Source organism: Meleagris gallopavo, chromosome 7, assembly GCF_905368555.1.
Source record: "Meleagris gallopavo chromosome 7, MGAL_WU_HG_1.1, whole genome shotgun sequence".
NCBI lineage: Eukaryota > Metazoa > Chordata > Aves > Galliformes > Phasianidae > Meleagris > Meleagris gallopavo.
The window spans coordinates 8,742,654-8,763,809 of NC_139410.1; the positions used below are offsets into that span (position 1 = coordinate 8,742,654).

The following is a 21,156-nucleotide window of genomic DNA, read 5'->3' on the forward strand; positions in this document are numbered from 1 at the left end:
GCAACAAAGCACAAAACAATTTGTATTTAACTTGGTAATAAATGCCTTAATTCTGAAGTCATCCCTTGCATTGGAGAATTTTGTGTAAAAGTAAAACCAGATGCATGAACTGTATAATCTGTTTGAAGCTGTGAAGTTGCTATATATAACTCCCTTTCTCTTCTAAGACGACACTTCTATCTTTTTCACATCCTCCACAACTCATTACATTAGTTACAGTGATCAATAAGCAAGAAGAAGCCATTTCAGAATATTAAAATTCTACATCTTGTATGGAGCTTTACTTTTACAGAATGCTTTTTGGGTATCAGTGACATCGATTCTTCTTCCTCCCTGCAAGTTCTCAAGGAGTTGCCCCCCAGCTGTGTAACTTTTACAAACAGCTTAGCATTTCTTATTTACTAGTCGCAAAAAGTTTCCTATTCATACTTTGGTATGCCCCAACAGATCACTACAAAGATGCACAAGACTAAAGATTGAAGCAGTTCCTGTTCCAGAAATCTACGATTATGGGAAGATCCAATGCACAAATCAGACCATGAGCATCTTTTACAGTCACCAGAAATGATGCCCCCCAGGAATTATAAATATAAAAACTCTGCACAAAATATAAGCTAAGACAAACACTACAGTTACAAAGACAAATGTAGAAGTTCAAAAATATCAGACTAAAGTTTCTCCATTCAATCCAACATGTTCCCTTGAGTACAAATACTGACAACATCTACATGACCATACTTATTTTTCAGCAAGACCTCTGACTCATCCAGTGCACTGAGGAGATCCTGTTTTAAGTTCCTTTGCAGAGATGAAGCAGGCTTCAGGACAGAGGAATACCACAGGGGCACCAGGCTGCCCTCACAAATCATCCTAGAAAAATTCATCATTTACACTCCAAAGTGTCTTCTTCGGGTAAGTTATGACACAAAAAACTATCTGATCCTACAGGAGTCAATCGTTCCATCCGGATCTGCTTTCACCTTTTACACTTCGCACTTAAACATCTTCCAGATATCTACAGAATACAGCTGACATCTACATGATAAGGTGCCTTTTACTCAATCTCTTCCACTTCAAGAGATGGGAACATAAAAAGTTTGTGTGAAAAATTCAATAGCAACAGAATTGTCCTAGTTCAAAGCAATAGATTATGACATTTGCCTTCAAAACCCTTGGCAAATGTAAGACACCATAGACATTAGATACCGTTCCAAATGCAGCATTAGTTACATCTTCTTAAGATGTTGCATGAACAGTAGCACATTAAACTACTTAACATCCAGATGTGCTTTATCAAATCTTTAATTTTCAGAACATAGAAAGCTGTCAGAGAGTCATGCTAAAAGGCTGCTTGCTTTTTCCTTCAAAGGTAAAGCAAATGAGCTTCCAGAATACATAAGAGATTGTGGATGGGGATCACACAGTATGTGTGAATACAGACAGATGGACGTGGGGACAACATGGGACATCGCATGGATGCCACCTCATTTCATTTCCCAGTACTCACTCAATCTACACTTATTCTACAGGCTACCTGAAATCTGCTTTCAGCAAAACTGTTCAATAACCTACAAAAAAACATTTCGCAGAAGAGCTTCTTAAAAGTATTCTGTTTATTTCTTAAGTAACCCATCAAATCTTAATACTGCATTTTCAGGAAAGCATTACAAAGCTATATAAACAAGATTTACTTTCTGTAATGGGGAAAATAAATGCCAGAAATGGACTCATCAGTCTCAAACTGATGAATTTGTAGTGTTTTTTTTTTTCCCCAACACAAGTTACTGCATCACACAAAGTTATGACAACATTACATCTCAATTATCCCCAAGACTTTAAAGATTTTGAGATAGCAAAGAAAATGCATGAGTATTTTTAAATTGACATCCCACATCATGTTCAAATTGTTTGAAGATTTCATTTAAGCACTCATAAGACAAAGCCATTACTGTTCCCTACAGACAAATGTTTCAATGCTGCATATTATTTCAGACCAGAATAAAGAATCCCCTACACAGCTAACACAAAAAGATACACATACTCTTAGAGTTCAGGATTTCAAACAGCTATAATTAGTTCCTTCACTCTGACTGATGATCAATAGTCTCAGTGCATTTTATAAACAGCTGTGGAATTTTAAAGCAATTAAATCCCAGTTGATCTAATATGTAGGAGTTCTCTGTGGGTCCTGTACAAATGCAAAGTTTTACTTGTCCATTCATCCAAACTCATCAGGTTTCTCACAACTTGCCCAATGTTTTCTCCTTTGTCTTGACTAATACGCGGAAAAATATCCAGTAGAGTTACTTTCCACTTCCTGACTGTGACTTTACCAACACAGAAGAGCATTTTGATTTTTACTCCTGGAAAATATGGCCTTTCCAGAGGCTTATTTAGAGATCCTTAAAAGCATTCCATCCTGAGTTACATCAACTTACCCATATTTAAATAAGTCTGGAAAATGGCTAACTCAATTTTTTTTTCATAGAGGAGGTTACATCATACTACTGAAGACTGTCTTAATCATTATTTCACCTGCTTTCAATGTAACAGTTACTACATTCTTTAAGATGGGATCTGGTAATTTTAGGTAATAAGCTTTTACTAGAAAATCACAAATAAGTGGCTCTTCAGTCCCCAAAAAAACCTAAAAATTACTTCCTATGAGAATAGCCCAAGGAATATCCTCCCAAGCCATCTAATAGCATTCTTCTTAAAAACTAAAGTGACAGAAGGGGAATATATAATACATGGATAACATACAATCTTTGAATATACTGACATTAGGTAATACAGATGAGATTTCAGGAGCTTCTATTTCATTACAACTCCTGCCTCCCAAACCCTGAGCTGCAACTAGCTCATATCTCACGTTGTCACACACATATTCCTTACCTTTAGACTTTTTTTTTTTTTTTAACTGGTGAAAATCTGTTCTGCACTACTAAATGTTCTGAAAATGCAATTCCTTTCCCAGGAAAATGATCTTGGCATGTCTTTACAACAGCTCTGTTTTTCAGCTTTGCAGTGTTAACTTTTCTGATACCTACAGTCTGTAAATCATTTCCAGTTCACGTGTCACTTTTTCTTAGTATGTATCTTGCTCTGTACAAAAGCATACTCTATGCAGTTTTCTAGATAGACCCTCCTGCACTTCAGAAATGTGATTCTTCATTTTTAGATTCTCTCAGGAACAAAGGCATTAATTTTCCATAATTATCTTACTTCCCAATTTTTTTCAGTGTATGTAGCTTAACCCATCAGATTCAAAATGTTCAAAAATTGATATAAGTGGACAATAACTTCAAAGCCTTGTAGGCTTGCCTTAGATAGTGAGATCTTCTTTTAACAGCTATGCAGACTTACTCATAAATTTAGAAATCAATTTCAGTTCTCAGACTATGGAAGATACCGTAAGAGTTTCAAATTTTACAGGTTTTACAGTTGATAAGGTTACCTCTCACTAATATTCTTGAAAGCAACATTATTTTAATTCTCTTTTCAGAAGAAGAAGAAATCCTGATTACTCAAGTAAAGCTTTGGAAGGATGCTGCTGATAAGTCACTGCAACTAGGAAGGAAAAGTGTAACTTCAAAGTTACTGTTCTGCATGCAGGTTCTGCTTGAGGTTCCATTGTGACTTCTTTTGTTGTAATCTAGAAAAAAAAAATCACTATAAAAGCCACCAGTGAATTCCCCTCCTGCAGAAGCTCAGGATGAACTCATACACATACAAAACTATTCAAGGAGAGTCACATATAATCCTTGACATCCAAAACTTCCTTGAAAAACCCAACAGAACTGAAGGGAGCCCAGATTTCTTAATTAGCACCTAAGAAAGACAGAAACTGATAGAGGGGCTTGGTTCACCACCCCTTCTGGTTGCAGGGAAAAGGAAAAACTGAACACAAAGGTCTCCCTGTACTGTTTGTAAGCAGTACTTACTGCAGTTTGTACTGCAGTCAGCAGATACGCTGGATTTCTGTGCATCCCAAGCTCCCAACTTCCTTGGGCAGCAAAAAGCTGCAGGTTTCTACAACACAAAAATGCACCACTACAGTCCATCTGGAAACATCCCTACATATTCTTCAAGTTTTTTCCTGCCTAAGATTTTGCCCAGTTTTTCAGAGAGAAAAATAAAGCATCTTTGGAACTGATCCTAGACAGAGAAAGAAGCGGAATAAAAACACCTTGGCTAAGCTCTAGCAAAGAAAAGAAGCATCCTTCTCCACTTACCATATCCTTTGAACTGATCTCCTATTGTTCTGACATATCAAGTTAGAAAGGAACAGTACGCAGATTTACTTCTAGAAAGCATTATTACAATGAGATGAGAATTAGACAAAATGACAAGAATAACTGCAGGTGCCAGACAGTGGGCAGAAAGAATTCACAGTGAGGAAGTGTTAAGACACCAAAGAAAAGAACTGATATTTTGAATGTAATTGATTTAAGAAATAACTGCAATAATGGTGTCTCCTGGTTTTCTCAAAAGACACTTCCACTTCTTCTACAGTGTAGCTGACACGGTGGAAGGAAGGGATGCCATTCAGAGAGATCTCAACAGACTTGAAAGGTGGGCCCAGATGAACCTGATGAGGTTCAACACAGCAAAGTCCAAGGTTTTGCACTTGGGCTGGAGGAATCTCAGGCATCCATACAGTCTGGGAGGAGCGGTCTTTGAGAGCAGCCCTGCAGAGAAGGACCTGGGAGTCTTGACAGATGAAAAGCTTAACGTGAGCCAGCAGTATGCTTCTGCAGCTCAGAAGGCAAATGGTATCCTGGGCTCCATCAGAAGAGGGGTGGCCAGCAGGGACAGGGAGGTGATAGTCCCTCTCTACTCTGCTCTTGTGAGGCCCCATCTGGAATACTGCGTCCAAGTGTGGAGCCCCCAGTACAAGAAAGACAGGGAGCTGTTGGAGAGGTTCCAGAGGAGAGCCTCAGAGATGATCAGGGGACTGGGGCATCTCCCCTACGAAGACAGGCTGAGGGAGCTGGGCTTGTTCAGCCTGGAGAAGAGAAGGCTGCGGGGTGACCTCATTGCAGCCTTTCAGTACCTAAATGGAGCCTACGGAGGGGAGGGGAATCAACTCTTCGAAAGGGTAGATAACAGCAGGACAAGGGGAAATGGTTTGAAGTTGAGAGAGGGAAGATTTAGGTTGGATGTCAGGAGGAAGTTCTTTGCTATGAAAGTGGTGAGGTGCTGGAACAGCTGCAGAGAGGCTGTGGATGCCCTGTCCATCCCTGGAGGCGTTCAAGGCCAGGTTGGATGGGGCCCTGGGCAGCCTGGACTGGTATTAAATATGGGGGTTGGTGGCCCTGCCTGTTGCAGGGGGGATTGCAGATTCATGATCCTTGAGGTCCCTTCCAACCCTGGCCATTCTGTGATTCTGCAATTTGTTTTTGAATAGCAGCTCTAGTAAACATGCCAAGAGAACACTTATTTTTAAACACTCATTGCAGTTAAGTGGAAATTGCACAAACCAGCAATTCAATAAACAGTTTAAAAATACTCAGATATGGGTGGAATTGAATAAAACATTAATCAGAAAACAAAAACAAAAACAAAACAAAACAAACAAACAAAAACAGTCCAAAAAATGTAGGTGAATCTCAAAGAATCAGTACAAATTCCTATAATGTCAATAGCCGGATTTTCTTTAAACCTAAGCCTGAAAATACCGCTGGCATTTACCATTAAATACACAATGGCTTCATTCTATTAAATGCAAATTATTTCATTGCTATTAAAAATGTCTTAAACAACATAAAACTACAATAGTTACTACTTTATCAACCATTTCATCACTTGGTAGTAGTGTGTCAATATATTTTTTTGTTTGTTTTTTCTCTTTCAATTGCAATGGAGAAATGCTCCACTTGTAGAAACGCCTTTATTTAAAATAATCTGAGGCAGATTTCACCAAAGCTATTTCTGGTTATGCACAACAAAGTCCTTCATTCAGTGACCAGTCCAACTGTTCTCCCAGGACAAGACTAGGCACTGGTATTATAGAATACCAGTTAACATTTTTACTGCAGTCATTCTACCAAGTACGATTTCAATGAGAGTAACCACAAAATAAATTCTCAAGCCTTAGAGTTCAGAATTTCCCTTATAAAAGGGCACTGAGATTTGGTTCATGTGATAACAAAGTTATCATAATGTCAACACTGCATGAGTCATCAACTGTCCAACAGTACACATTTGTCATCATGGGGAATTATCTCATACTAATTCACTATCCCTACTTTGCATTGTCAAAACACCACTTGTTTTAACACACCAAGACCTCCTCTTGTGATTTAGCTAATGTCACTCTAATTTTATCATAATCACTGCTTAGCAGCTCAGTGACCAACAACGAGTAATGAAAAAGCTATTGCGAACCAGCAGAGGAAGAATGAATGGCTCACAGAACATGTCTGAAATGTTTCTTTTTATGGAAAAGGTAACACTCAGAGGATCCAGTGAAGATAATCTTCATCACTAAAATCTATTCAACTGTGACCAAAACAGTACAACCACAAATAGTGAAAGCAGCCCTTATGGAAGAGCTTGTCTAATGGAAGATGCAGCAAAATTGGTAGTGCACAGAAAAGACACAATGACCACTGGAAGAAGTCTCAAGTATTACTTCTGCACAAGTTCTGGATATTTAAAATTATTAAAAACCTCTCCTCCGAATGTACATCACAGCAGGGAACAGTTTTAAGCTAGAAGAGGGGAGATTTACGTTAGAGGTTAGGGAGAAACTTTTTTCTCAGAGGATGGTAAGGCACTGGCACAGGCTGCCCAGAGAGCTGCGGATGCCCCATCCCTGCAGACGTTCAAGGTCAGAGTGGATCGGGCCCTGGGCAGCCTGATCTGGTGGGGCAAGCAGCCCACAGCAAGGGGTTGGAAATGGATGGGCTTTGAGGTCCCTTCCAGCCCAACCATTCTGTGATTCTATGACACTGATCCAGCTAGAGAGAAGGATCAGCACAATAGCAGTTGTGCAAACACTACACCAGTCACTCAGTGTGTCAGAGCTTATTTGGTTCTTTCCATTTAAAAATACCTTATTTATTCCTTACTGTTGTCTACCATCTATTGGTTTTCATTAGTCACTCTGTTCTTTCACCTCTTCCATCTCAAAGCAGTCCATGAGATGCCTTCCCAACAGCAAGTCTGCTATGATTTTGCAGCCCATAGGCTTCTCACAAAATTTAAGATCCAGACAACTTCCTGGGGCAAAAGTAATGAGCAGTAGGCATTACACAGAACCATTTTAATATCTGAAATATTATAAATAATCAGTAAGATAACAGTCATGTGAGAGTAGAATACTGAGCCAAAAGTCAGAAACTGATACAAAATAGGAGGGATCCCTGTGTACAGAAGTTAATAGCTAAAGAGGAACAAAACCTCTCGGAGCTGGACACCATGCTAACATTTCTACTACAGTTCCTTTTTCCAAGTAAGAATTCATACAGCAAAGGCTTAAGAAGATCCTTTTTTTTTTTTTTTTTTTACCACTGGAAAAGAGAATCAGGTGGAACTCCTTCCCTGCCTCTCAGGACCTGGTTGGTTGAGGTGGGATCTCCCTGACTAGTAATTAGCCTAGTGGGTCTCAGCGGCATAGTACTGATGTGATGAGAAGCTGTTCACGCAGTTCTAGCCCCCTTTTTCTTCTTGATGGAAAACTATGCAAGGATTCTACAGATTATTGTGGGATGTTCTACACATTCCTATTACTAGCAGGTCAAAAGAGTTTCTCTAGCTGAGCCAGGGAAGAGGAATAATAACCACAAAGCTACATCCTACAGACCTTCACTCCATGCAAAGAGCTCTGCACAAAGATTTCCAGCACCCAAAGTTTTTGTTGTAACAGAATTTAAACAGCCTCAAAGACAGCTACAAACGCCTTCCATAAGGAAGGAAAGATTCTGATCTGCAACATCTTAGTGATCAGTGTCAGGTACCAATAAAATTACTAATTAATATCCTATGAAAATAAAAACAAAACAAATCAGAGTAGCATCAGTATCTCCAAAGACTAAGACTGAAGGAAACCCTGGCTTCATACTCATTTAGCAATAGTGGCAGATACTTCTACGCCCAGCATTGTAAGTTTGGCAAGTCCAGAAATCTAGATGTCATTTGGTCTAGCCACTTTAATCAGAACAAGGAAATCATCATTTCTGTGATAGCCTCCTCCATCTGTCACACAATCACATCAGTCAACTGCTTCTGCAGGGACAGCCCAGCTCACTGCATTATTCAAGACAAGCAACCCAAAACCTCACAAGCAAGGCTGATGCACAAAACCAGAGGCTCTCACTAATTGCAGCCTGCTTTCTTGCTGATGCATCATGTTATGGCTCAGCATTTGACCACCACAAGATAGTTCCTTGGTTTACCAAACCACTCAAAGACGACAAACTCACAACCAGCATCAATACAACACAGAGAGCCACAGCAGCCAAAATAGCCACTTAACTTACTGGTGTCCTCTGGGTAAATTATCTGAATTCCTGAAGAAAATACAGGGAAAAAAAAACACCTAATTAAACTCCTAATGGAGGCCTAGGGGCAAAACTCCCCTTCTGGGACAGGGTTGCTCAGCCTAGTGCAGCACTGCCCTACACAGAGCAGAGACTACAACAGACAACTTGTGATTCCCTGAGAGCAGCCAGGAAGCATTAAAAAACAAGATCCTCATTGAAAATACTGAGGATCTTTTGTGTTGAAGATGGGAAATGGAAAGAATGAGCTCTTGCAGAAGGATGTCCCAAAACTTGGTCAGAAAACCAGGACACAAAGGATAACAAGACACAGAAGAAGCAGCAGAATTGCAGCACTGCAGTGGGAAGGAAGGAGCTGGCCTCCTGATACTTCCTGTACACACACATGTTCATCAGCCTGTTAGGTATAACCAGCCTGTAGGTCCTGCAGTAGCAGAGAACATTGTTCTGAGGATAAATAAGAACATACCAGCTCATAAACGTTATTCTTATACACCTGTTTATCTGGAAAAGCAGTCAAGGGGAAAAAAAGATAACTAGCAATGAAAGAAACAAGAAAATTAGGGGAAAAAAAATCCAGGAAAAAAGCTCACAAATTTGAGCCACAATAAAGAAAATCCAGAAAACAAAATAATTTGCATCTGTCTTTGTAATACAATGACAGCAGTTACCAGTATATTTCAAGTGTACACAAATCACAAATAAAAGTATAAGAGGCAGGATTTTGCCAGATCCCTCTTGCTGGAGGCCAGGAGGAACACTGGTCAACAAGAAGTAGGATCCATTTCTGAGCCAGCTGTGTGAGGACTATTCAAATCCTTACTACAGGTAGAGATAATAAAATAGAAATATCTTGACCTTTAAAACATAAGCTAAGCAATGCTGTCTCTTTCAACAGTGCCTTAGGGAAAGAGTTGCAATAAAGTTGTATCATGTTGAGCATCGCTTGGAAACAACTCAAGGATACAGCAAAGATGGCAGGAGGATACTAGGATGGATGATTCAGGGGCTTTAATGATTAAGCCATATATTTCACCTTTGCCCCTTGAATTCTGCATTGCAGAATTTCTTTGACTTCATTCACCAATTGGTGCTGAAAATCCATACAAACATCTTCCATCCATCTTCTGATAGTGCTTTAGTACTGCCATCATCACTTCAAGAAACTGAGGACAGCCCAAAAAGTTATGCATCTTGAGAGCTACAGATCTGGTGCCAAGAAACTGTTAAACACTTCAACACAAATGCCAAACGTAATCAGAGAGAGAGATGACCAAATATTTTGCTTTAGTATTTGTATACAGGTGTCATAGAAGGATGTTACATCCAATAACACACACTAGGGCCAGGCTCTTTTTGGTGGTTCCCACAGACATGATAAAGAGCAATAGGCACAAAGCAGAACACAGGAAGTTCCATACAAGCATGAGAAAGAAATTCTTTACTTGGAAGGTGCTGGAACAATACAACAGGCTGCCCAGAGAGGTTGTGTGGTCTCTATCTTTGGAGATACTTGGATGCTTTCCTGTGCAACCCACTCTATGGAACCTGATTTAGCAGGAAGTTGGAGACGGGGATCTCTAGAGGTCCCTTCCAACCCCAGTGATTCCAGAAAGAGAAGTCCACTCCAGACCGTACAAAGTAAAGATGCTAGTTCTTCTTCATAGTTTAAGAGCCATAGTATCATTAAAGACATATAACTAACTGTCCAGGAAGGGAAAAATCTTCATTCCAACCACCACATTAAACAAATCTGTTTGTGTTCTCTATCATAACAAGAAAGCTTTGCTTTTAAAGCCCCCTTTTTTCCAGCAATCTAGTTTCCTGCTCTTGTAGTAGGAAGTCTAGTAGTAACCAGAACCCAGCCCCAGAATACTGAAATAAGGCTTTTAGAGCAGGCAGGCCTCTGTTTGGGTACAAAAACAGGCCTGGGAACAAAGGTCTGCCACTGTGAAGGTGCAGCTTTCCTCCTGGAGGACATGTTTTTGACAGCTGGCAGTTCCAGGTGCACATTGTCTTCACCTCACCAGTAGCAAAGGAAATCTTCCATCCAGCTAAGCAAAGCCCCCTTTTCCCTGCCTCCCAGTCAAGCATCTCCTTACAGCAATGGAATCTCTAACAACAGCTCTATAATACATGCATCAGACAGCAGAATCACAAGCACGACCAAAGCTGTCAGTGTGTGTAGGGACACACTACTGAAACACTGTGACCTCCCCAGCTGCAAACCAGATGAAGGGCACCGCATGTCCCAGGGGCTCAACAGCAGCCCCTCCCTGGTCTACAGGCTCGCTTAGTTGCAGTAGCAGCTGGCAATCCTCAGATGTTATCACACAGTGACACAATATCTTCTATTGGAAAGGCTCTAAAACTAAGCATCAAAGACGCTGCAGGTCAAGGTCAAATTCCACTGATAGTCACTTGCAAAGGATCTGTCTCGCCAGTTCTAACAGTTCTGCAGATTGCATTTGTTTTCAGGTATTAAATGATCACATGAACACATGCATTACAGACATATGTCCTGAGAACTTCCCTAACAGAAAGGTGCAGGAACGCCTTCACTGTCCAATACTGCACTTCACTGTCAGGAAACCACCCTGAAGTGCCAGCACGTCTCCCTAGTTAGCGCAGTCAGCACAGTCACGCACTGCCCAGCAATAACTGCTAAACCCATCTGCAGGCATCAGAGCACAGACACAACAGCCAGGTGCTCGGTACACTGCATTGTTTCATCAGCTGGCACCTTTTCCCAGTCAGGTGTGTGCATCACAACAACTGCAAGATCTCAAGCAACAAAAAACGACAAAAACCTGGTAAAGCCTCCTGGCCACACACTGTTGTTATTTTCTGTTGTTTTTGGTTTTTTTTTCCCCAAATGAGAAATAATCAATGGGATCAACACTGTACGAGTGAGCCTTTTGCTCAGACAGACACAAGCCTTCCATTGGAGCCACAGCAATCTGTGCATTTAGCTCCCCATCCACATACCAGAACCAAAATCCCACATGCTATGGAGAAAGCAAAAACCAAGAACTGAGAAGGACAAGGGGACAGCCAAGCACAAGCCACACCACAGGAGCTACAAATGTGTTCCAGGTGCAGTTCTCAAATAAAGTGGGGTTTTAATGAAAGGATAAATTACATGAGAGGCATATGTATCTAAACAAGGACTGCTCCTGAAAATTATCAAATGTTAATGGAAAGCACTGCACAAATACTTCACCTATTCACATTAAAACACACAAAGGTTCAATATGCTGTCATAACGAGACAGAAACTTGGAAACAATACATGGGCATTCGTATCTGCACTGCAGACTGAATTTCAGGAAAAAAAGGGATTCCAACCTTTAGTTCCCTCAAGTTTTACCATGACAACCTGCGGCAAAAAAGAGGGAAATTCTGAACCAGCTTCCCGGTTTATTTATAGATGAAAACTGTTTCAAGTTCCCTTCCTTCCTTCCACAGGAAGGAGACGTGTGCACCTTCAGCAGACCGCAGGCAGCTGCAGGAGCTGCTGAAGTCAGCACGCCCATCGCCGCCGTGCAGCATGGAGGATCCCAGGAACCATTCGAAAGAGGACACTCACCTACCTTTGAAAGAGGGAAATAGCCAACGGTCTGCAAGGATCAATCTACTTCTTCCAGAAACAGGGTATCGCAATCTGTATCCATCCTCCATAGATTAAACCGCAAACATACGATCCGGAATCGCCGCTCCTTCCTACCCAAGCACGTGAGCGCTGCGCACCAAGGGCAGCGCGTCCATCCGAGCAGCGCCTGCGGACGGCAGGCGGTCACAGAGCCGACACACAGCAGCACGGGGCCGGGGGGCTGGAAAGGATCTCTGCACATCTGCAGATCCTCCGCCCAAAGCCGTGCCGCAGCAGGTGCCCTACAGGCAGGTCGCACAGGAAGCGTCCCGGAGAAGGAGATTCCCCCATCCCTGAAGGCAGCGACAGGCCGGAACGGCCAGGGAAAGAACACCGCCACGGCAGTCCTTTCTCACGTTGAAGAGTTCTGTACAGAACCGCACCGAAGCGAAAAACGAATCGCTTCGGATCGCAGACCTCGACGGTCAGCAAAAGGAGCGCCCAGCGCCGATCCGCCGGGCCGGGCAACGCGGGGCGTTCGAGCGGCAGCGGAGCGGTGCGACCGGCAGCGCGAGGCCACAACCGAACCGCCGAACCGAACCGCTGAACCGCCGCCCAGCGCCGAGCGGAGGCGGAGGAAGGGAGCGGCACTGCAGGGCCGCACTCAGACACGGCCCCGCGGCACGGCTTCGCGGCAATCGGGGCCGGGCGACGGTGCCGAAGCCCCCGGCACGAACCGGGCATGGCCGCGGGAAGCGGGGCGAGACCGGAGCGGCTCCCGCGCCCCTCTCCGGGCGCCGAGGCGGAGGCACCATGCCCCGGCACCGCGCCGCCCCGGAGCTTGGCCGCCTCCGCTCCGCTCTCACCTTCCGACAGCTCCAGCTCCAGCTCCGCCAGGCTCTCGCGCACCTCGGGCGGCAGCGGCACCGCGTCCAGCGAGCAGCCACCCCGCTCGGCCGCCATAGCGCGGGCCTGCCGCGGCCGCCGCCCAGCACCGCCTCCGGCGGGAGCGGCAGGAAGGAGAGCTCCCGGCCCGACCGCACCGCGCAGCCGCTGGGTCCGGCCCGGCCCGGGCAGCGCCACCTAGCGGCCGGCAGCGCCGGGCGGAGCGGCCCCGCGACGGTAAGATGAGGGGCGGCTCCGCTAGAGGACAGGACGGGGCCGCCGGCGGCACCGCGCAGCCGGAGCGGCCCCACCGCGCGCGTTCGCTCCGGGCCGTCCTCGGTGAGCGGGAGCCCTGCAGGGTGGCGGAGGAGCCTCGGTCAGTTCTGAAATCGGGACGCCGCGCTGCCGAGCTGTGCTGCGTGCGCGGCCCTGGGGCTGACCTGCCGTAGTGCTCGCTGCGCTATGGCACAAAGCGCGGCAAGGAAATACTGAGCGTTTTGTACGCAGCGAAATAGCGCTTGGACCGTTTCCAGTCTCGTCCACCCCTCCAGAGCAGTGAATCTCCCGGACGTTGGACTGCTTACAGCACAGACAGATGTACCAGCGTACCTCAGGCGCTACGCTCATTTCAAAGAACAGGAGCAATCCTCACGACGTGCCAACCCACTACTAGCAGAGCACGTAGACAGCACACACCCCACAAACGGACCTTTTGTCCCTCAAGGCTGGGCCGGCTGTCCGCCCAAAGAGCTGGGCATCAGACCTCACTGTTCGCGGGATTTGTAGCATCGCTGCTGCCACTGCCCACTGGCCCCTGCCCAGCCCACTGTGTGCAGGGTTGGCTCTGTACACGTGGACCGAGCCTCTGTCTCACACGCGTGTCTGTGCCCAGCTCACGATGCTTAACTTACAGAGCGTGGTGCACTGCCACAGATCAAACAAAGTGGCACCAAACCGCTGCGGATCCAGGTCCTGACAGCCCTCCTACATGCAAAGGAAAAATGCAAAGTGCAATACACATGCAAACATGAAATTATGGATTTTATTCAGTGTCAACTGTGAATGCCTAACTGGAGATGCATATTGTTTATAGCAGAACACAAGCTGATGCTGCATTAAGGACACCATTAACATTCAGGCCACAGTTTGGCAGAATGCCAGATCTGCCTAAAGGCCCTGGAACCAGAATGAAAGGAATCTGCCACGCTCATGGATCTGTATAAACTTGCTCTGTCAATTCACGTGGGGCTAGAACTTTGCAGAAGCCACCTTACTCTCGCAGGCTTTCACACCAAATCAGGTATTGTTTGTTCATGCACAGGTTCCTCTGGAGCAGGCAGCCTGCAGGGGCAAGGGAGGCACCCGAAGGCTTCACCCATGGCAGAGCTGTGGGATAGAGCACCCAGATGCAGAATGACACCCATCAGCGCTCATCAGTAAGCCACATTGCCCAAGGGCAGCTTTGCCTCTCAGAGCTGTAGGTGTGAGCCTGAACTGCAGTACCCTGCGTAGCTGTGACCCCAGAATGCAGCACTAGATGCTCCAACCAGTAAACAACAAAAATACACTGCCTTGTCAGGGACAGCATTTTCTCACAACAGCCAGAAGCATGTGCTAAGGTGCCAAGGTGGTCATGGCAGGATCGGCCCAGCAGTGCCATGACTCTGGGCAAGAATACATCTTCCAAGGGCTGGCACCAGAGCTCCAAAGCCACGCCTCCAAGTGGCACAGAAGCTCCTGCCATGAATTCAGGAAGACTGATGTTCTCTAGTAATGTCAAATGTATCATGGATATAGTCACCCTGTTAAGGTTGCCAGGGAAAGTCCTGCTGAGCACAGTGTTGGAGTTTCCATGTGAGAGTGTCACCATAGCTGTTGATTTTAGGGATAGAAACAGTATCAGTAATTGCAAGAAAAGTTAGCTTTTTTCTTTTCTTCTTTTAAATTTCTATTAGATCAAGGTCAGTCACAGAAGAATCCAAGGAGTGGCTGATACTGAAATGGAATGTGATGAGGAAGACTGATGGAAATAAATCCTATTTATTGCAAAGCCAAAAAAACCCAAATCTTGAAATCCCCGAAGGCAATGTGTCTTAAAGATGATTTGGGAGAGTTTTTAGCTGCTGTTAGTTAACAATTTTGCAGAAATACTAAAACCCAGTCAATCAGAAAAGCAAAAAAAAAAAAAAGCAAAGAAAAATTGTAAGGTGAAAACAAATAACTATATGCTGTAAGAGCTCACTAATAAAATGTGATTTTAATAACTTTTTTTTTTTAAACAAGGAATCCAGCTATACACTACAGAAAAATAAACACCAGACAGACTCTTTGCAATTAACAGTACAGTGATACAGGCACACTTCAGCTGTTAACATACTAGTAATTCTGCATGAGAATGTAAAACATTGCTCTTAGTGAATATTAATTTCTTCTTATAGTACTAAAACACAATAAAAAGTCATGAAAATCTGATGCAAAAGCACTGCCCTTTATTTAGTTTCTCAGATGACAAGTGCCTCCATTCACCAGGGGATTACTCAGAAGGAAGCAATAATTTGGCGGTTTCACAGCACAGATTTCAGAAGCATTCTGATCACTTTTTCATGTTTCTCTGGCAAGGCGGGCCTGGAACTTGTCCTAAATTCAAATAAAACAAATGGATATTAGAAAAAACTGCTTGTGTTATGCTAAACAGGGTGCAGTGAGCAGCATGTTATTTCCTCAATATACTTCACATTAGCTATACTGAAAGCAATTACCATCTTCATGATCACCTAGGAACTTGAAAGCTTACAGCCCTTCCAAAGCAAACATTCACACAGTAAGACCAATGCTGAATCAGAAGAGTACACAGAGAGCAATAGGTTGCTTCTTCAACCTGACTGCTCGTGATGATCCAACCTGCACTCTGCTGCTGTACAAGCTGTTGTATCTGTGGGGTGATGTAAAGTTCAGCAACCTCACGTTACTCAGAGCTCTGTTCTGAAGGTTACCATATTGTACTGCAACTCCCTACAGCATCATTCTGGTAAGGTATGTACTCAAACCAGTACACATTGTAACCTAGTTAAGTGCTCCACACTTAGCACAAAATACCTTATCCTGTGAATACCTCAGGTTTCAATTCTAACATCTGATTATCTACACCTGCCATAAACAAAGTACTTGGGAGAAGAAAAAAAACAAAAGTCATGATGTTAAGGCTTCTAGGAAAAATGCTGCCAAGAATGCTAGTTTCCACACAGAAGTGTCGCTGTAGCTGTTGACTTTAAGGATAAAAGACAAGGATTTGTAAACAAAGTTAACTTTTTTTATTTTTTTTTTAACCTTTTAAACCTTAAAAAAAAAGTATTTGGTGAAGTCAGCCAGAAAAACAATGTCTTGGACTTTCCCCAGAGCTGTTATCCAGCTGTACCATGCTCCTATGAACTCTGACAAAGCCAAAATCATCTTCTTTTTAAAGAAATACACATGGTTTTCAAGTTTAAGTTGTCAATGTTAAATCTAAGGGCATGTTAGGATTGTACTACATGATCTTAAGAATCTGCCTCAGAAGTTAGTTTTAAAGTCATTATTTTTCCAAGTGCAGAAGTAAGTACTAACCATTACTGATACCTTTGCTGGGTCAGCAACTGAATGCCTGTCCCACCCTACCACAAACATCTCCATAGGGATGATCTATTTGCTGATGACAGAGATCAAAGAAGTGGCAGTAAGAGTATCAGTGACTGTCACAGAGGTCTGCAGGTTCAGTCAAGTATGTTTTTTTCTTCCTCAACTCAGCTCAACCAACATCTTGGTGCGAAAGCTGCAGGACAGTTATAAGATACAGGACTGCCTGAGAAACAGCGTTGACAAAGGTTACACTTAGCGAAAGAAACATGTAGGTGTGCATATGCAATTTGCAGAAGGATCAAAGTGGCCCACCCCTAGTGCCATGACATCTGCACAGTAAAATCTGTTCAGCTTTTGACTGAGTGTATGGGGAACTAAGGAAGGTGCTGGGAGGAGGAAATAAACATTTCTTGCCTAGAGATTGATGACTACAGTGACCCACAAGTAGTCTTAGGAAGTAAACAACTGATTGTGGGGATGAGCATACAGAACATAGGGAAAGAATCAGCAACAGCAGTCAAAAGGGAAAACAGTTGGACAAAAACATCCATGGCATTATCTGACTTGACCCATACAAGCTCAGACCAGAAAACTCAGTAACAAACTTGGATGGGCAAAGTAAGTTTTGGGGAAGATGTTCCAAAGACCCGAGAAGAATGGCTGCCAAGAGGCCTCTCCAATGTGTAGGGCTCACTGGAGACCAGGAGGAGGCACCCCAGCCTTGTGTATTTTTTAGCTTGAGAAAAATACGGTTGTTTCCTTGGGGTTTTCTTGGTATTTTCATTTTTTATCTGCTACGAAACAACAGGAAGTGATAAATGAAGGAAGTAGGATAGTTCATGCTGCAGAGGCGGCCATACTCAGCTATTACAATAACATTACAGTGACTGAATTTAAAGCAAGTTATACATTTCATTTAAACTGCAGAACTTGCTTATTTAGACTTGATTACAGGAGAGGAAAAAATGGCATGGAAATTATTCACCCTTATCTCAGAAGAATTTCACTGAAGTTATTCTGAGAAATGACATACTTGGACTAGTTTGAGGTACGACATTTCAGAGACTTAATTTTTTCTCCTCCCACACAAAATAAATCTTTCACTAACATGATGCTTTTTACATTCTCTAAGTCTTACAGACAATATGCAGGAAAACTCATGCAAAGAGGACCCCAGGTTGCTCACAGCTCTGAGTGCAGCAGGGCTCCTCTTACCTGGCTGCATCCCTCCTAGTCTTTGCTGGATAATCTCCAAGCGGTGGATGTATTTTGTAAGTGATCGTTCAGGATCCTGAGTAGGCACGGGTGACTTTTTGGAAGTGGATGGAGGCAATCTTAAAAAAGAAAACAAAGTTGTTGTTTTTTTCCCCTCATGCCACACTCCAATTTATAGTCATACAGACAGTAACTCAGTGCAAATATCAACAGACACCACCAAAAACTTCTACATAGCTAGAATGAAAAAAAAAAAAAAAAAACCCACACTGGGCAGTTTTGTTTACAGAAGAACCAAAAGAAAGGATGTTTTGGTAAGAGCTGGAGTACCTGTGAGTTTCACTCTCCTGATAAGCAACCAAAAGTTCCTCTAAGAAAGCTGCAGTCAGAGGCAAATGCAAATGGCTGGCTGGATAAACCCAATTCTATGGAGATGAGCATGCTGCACGTGCAAGTGCATACAGGTTAAAATCTACTTGGAAAGATGAGGCTGAAAAAGCTTAAATCAAGTACTGTGGCTGTATTGCTTTATTCTACATTATTAATAGTTTAGAAAACTAATAATAGAAACATACTTTTGTGGGAACATTCTATGCAAACATACTGCTACCCTGGAGTTGGGAGGTTTTTCCTTTTTTTTTTTTTTATAATAGAATGCAGTTCCTATCAATCCCTTCCTTCTGTTCCTCTCTGCCAGGAAATGCTTCTCACATCTACTTTTAATTTAGCTATCACTAATCCAGTCACACAGAGTAAAAAGGATCTACGACGATTATTTTCCTGTTTCATACAATACAGATGACATCTCAGTAGGTAAGCTGCCTGTGCTTCTGTCTATCAGATCCTGATACATGCTGTGAGAGAGAGCTAGGATGAAGTAGGAATTTAGACTTATGGGAAATGCTTGCAGGTCTCCAATTCTCTGCTAAGTTCTATGCAAAACAGAGTCCTACCTGTCCTTCCTGAGAAGCACTGCCCTGTCTTGTTCCCCAAATCAGCCAGTAGGGTTACAAAATAAAATGAAATTTAAAACAATTTGGACCTTCTGTTGTCTTTGGGTAATGCTCATTCACCACAGCTGTTTACTTGTTACTGCCTGTCCTATTTTGACCGATATAGAGTTAATTTTCTAGTTAATTTTCTTCAGAGCAGTTGGTATGGTGCTGTGCTTTGGATTTAGGATGAGAATAATATTAACAACGGGGATGTTTTAGTTGTTGCTGAGCAGTGCTGCATAGAGCCAGGGACGATTCAGTTTCTTAGTTTGTCATATTATCCTCCAGCAAGGGGGCCTGGGAGGCACAAGGAGCTGGGGGAGAACAGGACCAGGACAGCTGACCTAAATCTTCCAAAGGAATATTTGATAGCATAGGGCATAACGAGAAAAAACTGTAAAATTGAAGGGAGTTGGCCAGAGAAGCTGCTGCTGCTCAGGGATCAGTTTGGTCAATGAGTGTATCACCTGTTTTCTCTGGTTGGCTGTGTTTTGTTTTGATTTGGTTTGGTTTGTTTGGCTTTTTTGTTTGGTTGGTTTGTTGATCTCCTTTTCTCATTAAACTGTCCTTATCTCAATATATAAATTTTTGTATTTTTTTCTTTTCCAGTTTCCCCATCCTCCTGAAGGGGAGTGACCAAGCAGCCATGTGCTACTTACACCTGCCTGCTGTGTTCAACTGCAACACTCAGTTTTCTTCCTTAAAATAAGAAAAAATAAATAATCTTTCTTGTGTGGGTGAAGTTTCCAATTCCAAGGGGGTGAAGAAAAACCACACATGTTCCAAGCTGATGGGACTGCATATCAACTACTGTAAAACTGCATCATATGAAAGAAGCCATGGAAGAGGAATAACCTGACTCTGCAATACTCTTAAGTTACTTCACATGCTTGGAGAGCCTGAGACTGGAAAAGTCAATGATGGCTGAAGGCCACATTCCTCCAAGTCCAGCACTGAGCTTGCAGCTGAGGGACCTTCTTAACACTGCTATGCAGATTACCATCAGTGACTTCCAACCCAGCAATAATCACAGCTGGGTTGTACTTCTGTGCAGAACTGTAATACACAGAAAAACTGGAACGTACACAGCACAGGTTCCCATCTCTCAGTCTGTGGCAGCAAGTCTGAAGGCAGCTAACATTAATGCAATGCTTCCCTATGGTAGAAGAGCCCGTCTGCAGGAGGAGGAATCTACTTCACACTTAAAAATCAATCCCCAATTTAGTAGGCAAAAACACCAAGAACTCCCCTTCAAAGAAGGCTGAAAAATAACATCATCGGAAGTGTTTTCACATATCCAGATTGAACTGGAGAACACCCTGAGTGTTCTCAGTGCAAGAACATCAGACACGCTCAAAGCAAATGAGACATTCTCTTCTGTAGAAACCTGAACCTGAGGAAACATTTACAAGACCCAGACTTCTTGTTCAAGTACTTCCTCCAAGTACTGTCTCACTTTTAGCAAAGTCTGTCTGATGAGGTGATTACACATCAGCCAGACTACAGACTGACCTGCTGTGTGACCGGTGAGAGGATTTGGAGGAGCAGCTCAAAGATCTTGCAGAGCTGGTTCTGTGGAATAGGCCAGTGTCCCGGGTTGGGGGAGAGCTTACATGAACAGCTGGGAACTGCTGCTGTTTCAGAGTTTCTGTTCTGGCACCAGAGGCTGTGTTAAATATGAAACAGTTGAAAAGTACTCACTAAAAACCACTTACAGAAGCCTTTTTATATTTAACCAATTAAAAAACCTCACAAGAATTGCAGCAATATATATTTGGTTTTGTTTTAAAATGTATATTACAAATGCGTCTATTTTAGTTGGTTGTGAGACAAGTGGCAAAAAAAGGATTGTTTGTTGATTCGTTATTCTCAATAACAAATACTTCAGATATGTCCTCTTTTAAATCACTATCAATGATTTGATTTGCTCTTCTGAGAGCCTGACAGATGCTATTTTGTAGTGAGGCTTCAAGGGACCCATATCACAAGTAGTATATAGGAAATTTATTAAAATTTTTGTTTTAAAGTAAGTATTCCCAATCTAAAATACCGAAAGTGATGTAGTGTGTTCATATACCAGGTAACGAAAAATGTACTGTTATGTTTTTGTTTAGCATTGAAAAGCCACAACTGGAATATTACACATATATTGCACAATATGGGGTACCACACGAAGACACTTGTTCAAGTTCTTACTGCCATCAGACAAATCCATAGGTAACTCAAAGGAACCCAGCCCTTACTGAAGTCTATTAGACCATCATCTATAGCGTCTAAAATTCAGGGAAAACCTGTCATCAAAATCTGAGCCTCTTCCAAATCTCTGGAACCATTTAAAACTGTTTTTC

The 21,156-nt window shown here is 42.9% G+C and overlaps 2 protein-coding genes across 17 annotated transcripts in view; both read right to left on the bottom strand.

Annotated features, from left to right (window-relative positions):
* Positions 1–13,151, bottom strand: part of DIP2A (DIP2 acetate--CoA ligase A) — a 100,930-nt gene extending 87,779 nt beyond the window's left edge. For 2 of the 6 annotated variants that reach the window (XM_085228004.1, XM_085228002.1), the window contains exon 1: positions 12,965–13,149. In XM_085228004.1, the coding sequence (XP_085084130.1) occupies positions 12,965–13,061 (97 nt within the window). In that variant the 5' untranslated portion in view covers positions 13,062–13,149. Of the gene's footprint in view, positions 1–12,099; positions 12,286–12,964 lie in introns of all 6 variants that reach the window. The other 4 variants (XM_085228003.1, XM_085228006.1, XM_085228005.1 and 1 more) reach the window with 4 other exon arrangements.
* A 2,070-nt stretch (positions 13,152–15,221) lies between these two features.
* PCNT (pericentrin) overlaps positions 15,222–21,156 on the bottom strand; it is a 95,182-nt gene continuing 89,247 nt past the window's right edge. For 10 of the 11 annotated variants that reach the window (XM_085228001.1, XM_019616816.2, XM_019616815.2 and 7 more), the window contains 3 exons: positions 20,321–20,474; positions 17,814–17,932; positions 15,222–15,620 (listed from right to left, as the gene is read on the bottom strand). In XM_085228001.1, coding sequence (XP_085084127.1) covers positions 15,577–15,620; positions 17,814–17,932; positions 20,321–20,474 — 317 coding nt within the window. In that variant the 3' untranslated portion in view covers positions 15,222–15,576. The remainder of the gene's footprint in view (positions 15,621–17,813; positions 17,933–20,320; positions 20,475–21,156) is intronic. The other variant, XM_085227999.1, reaches the window with a different exon arrangement.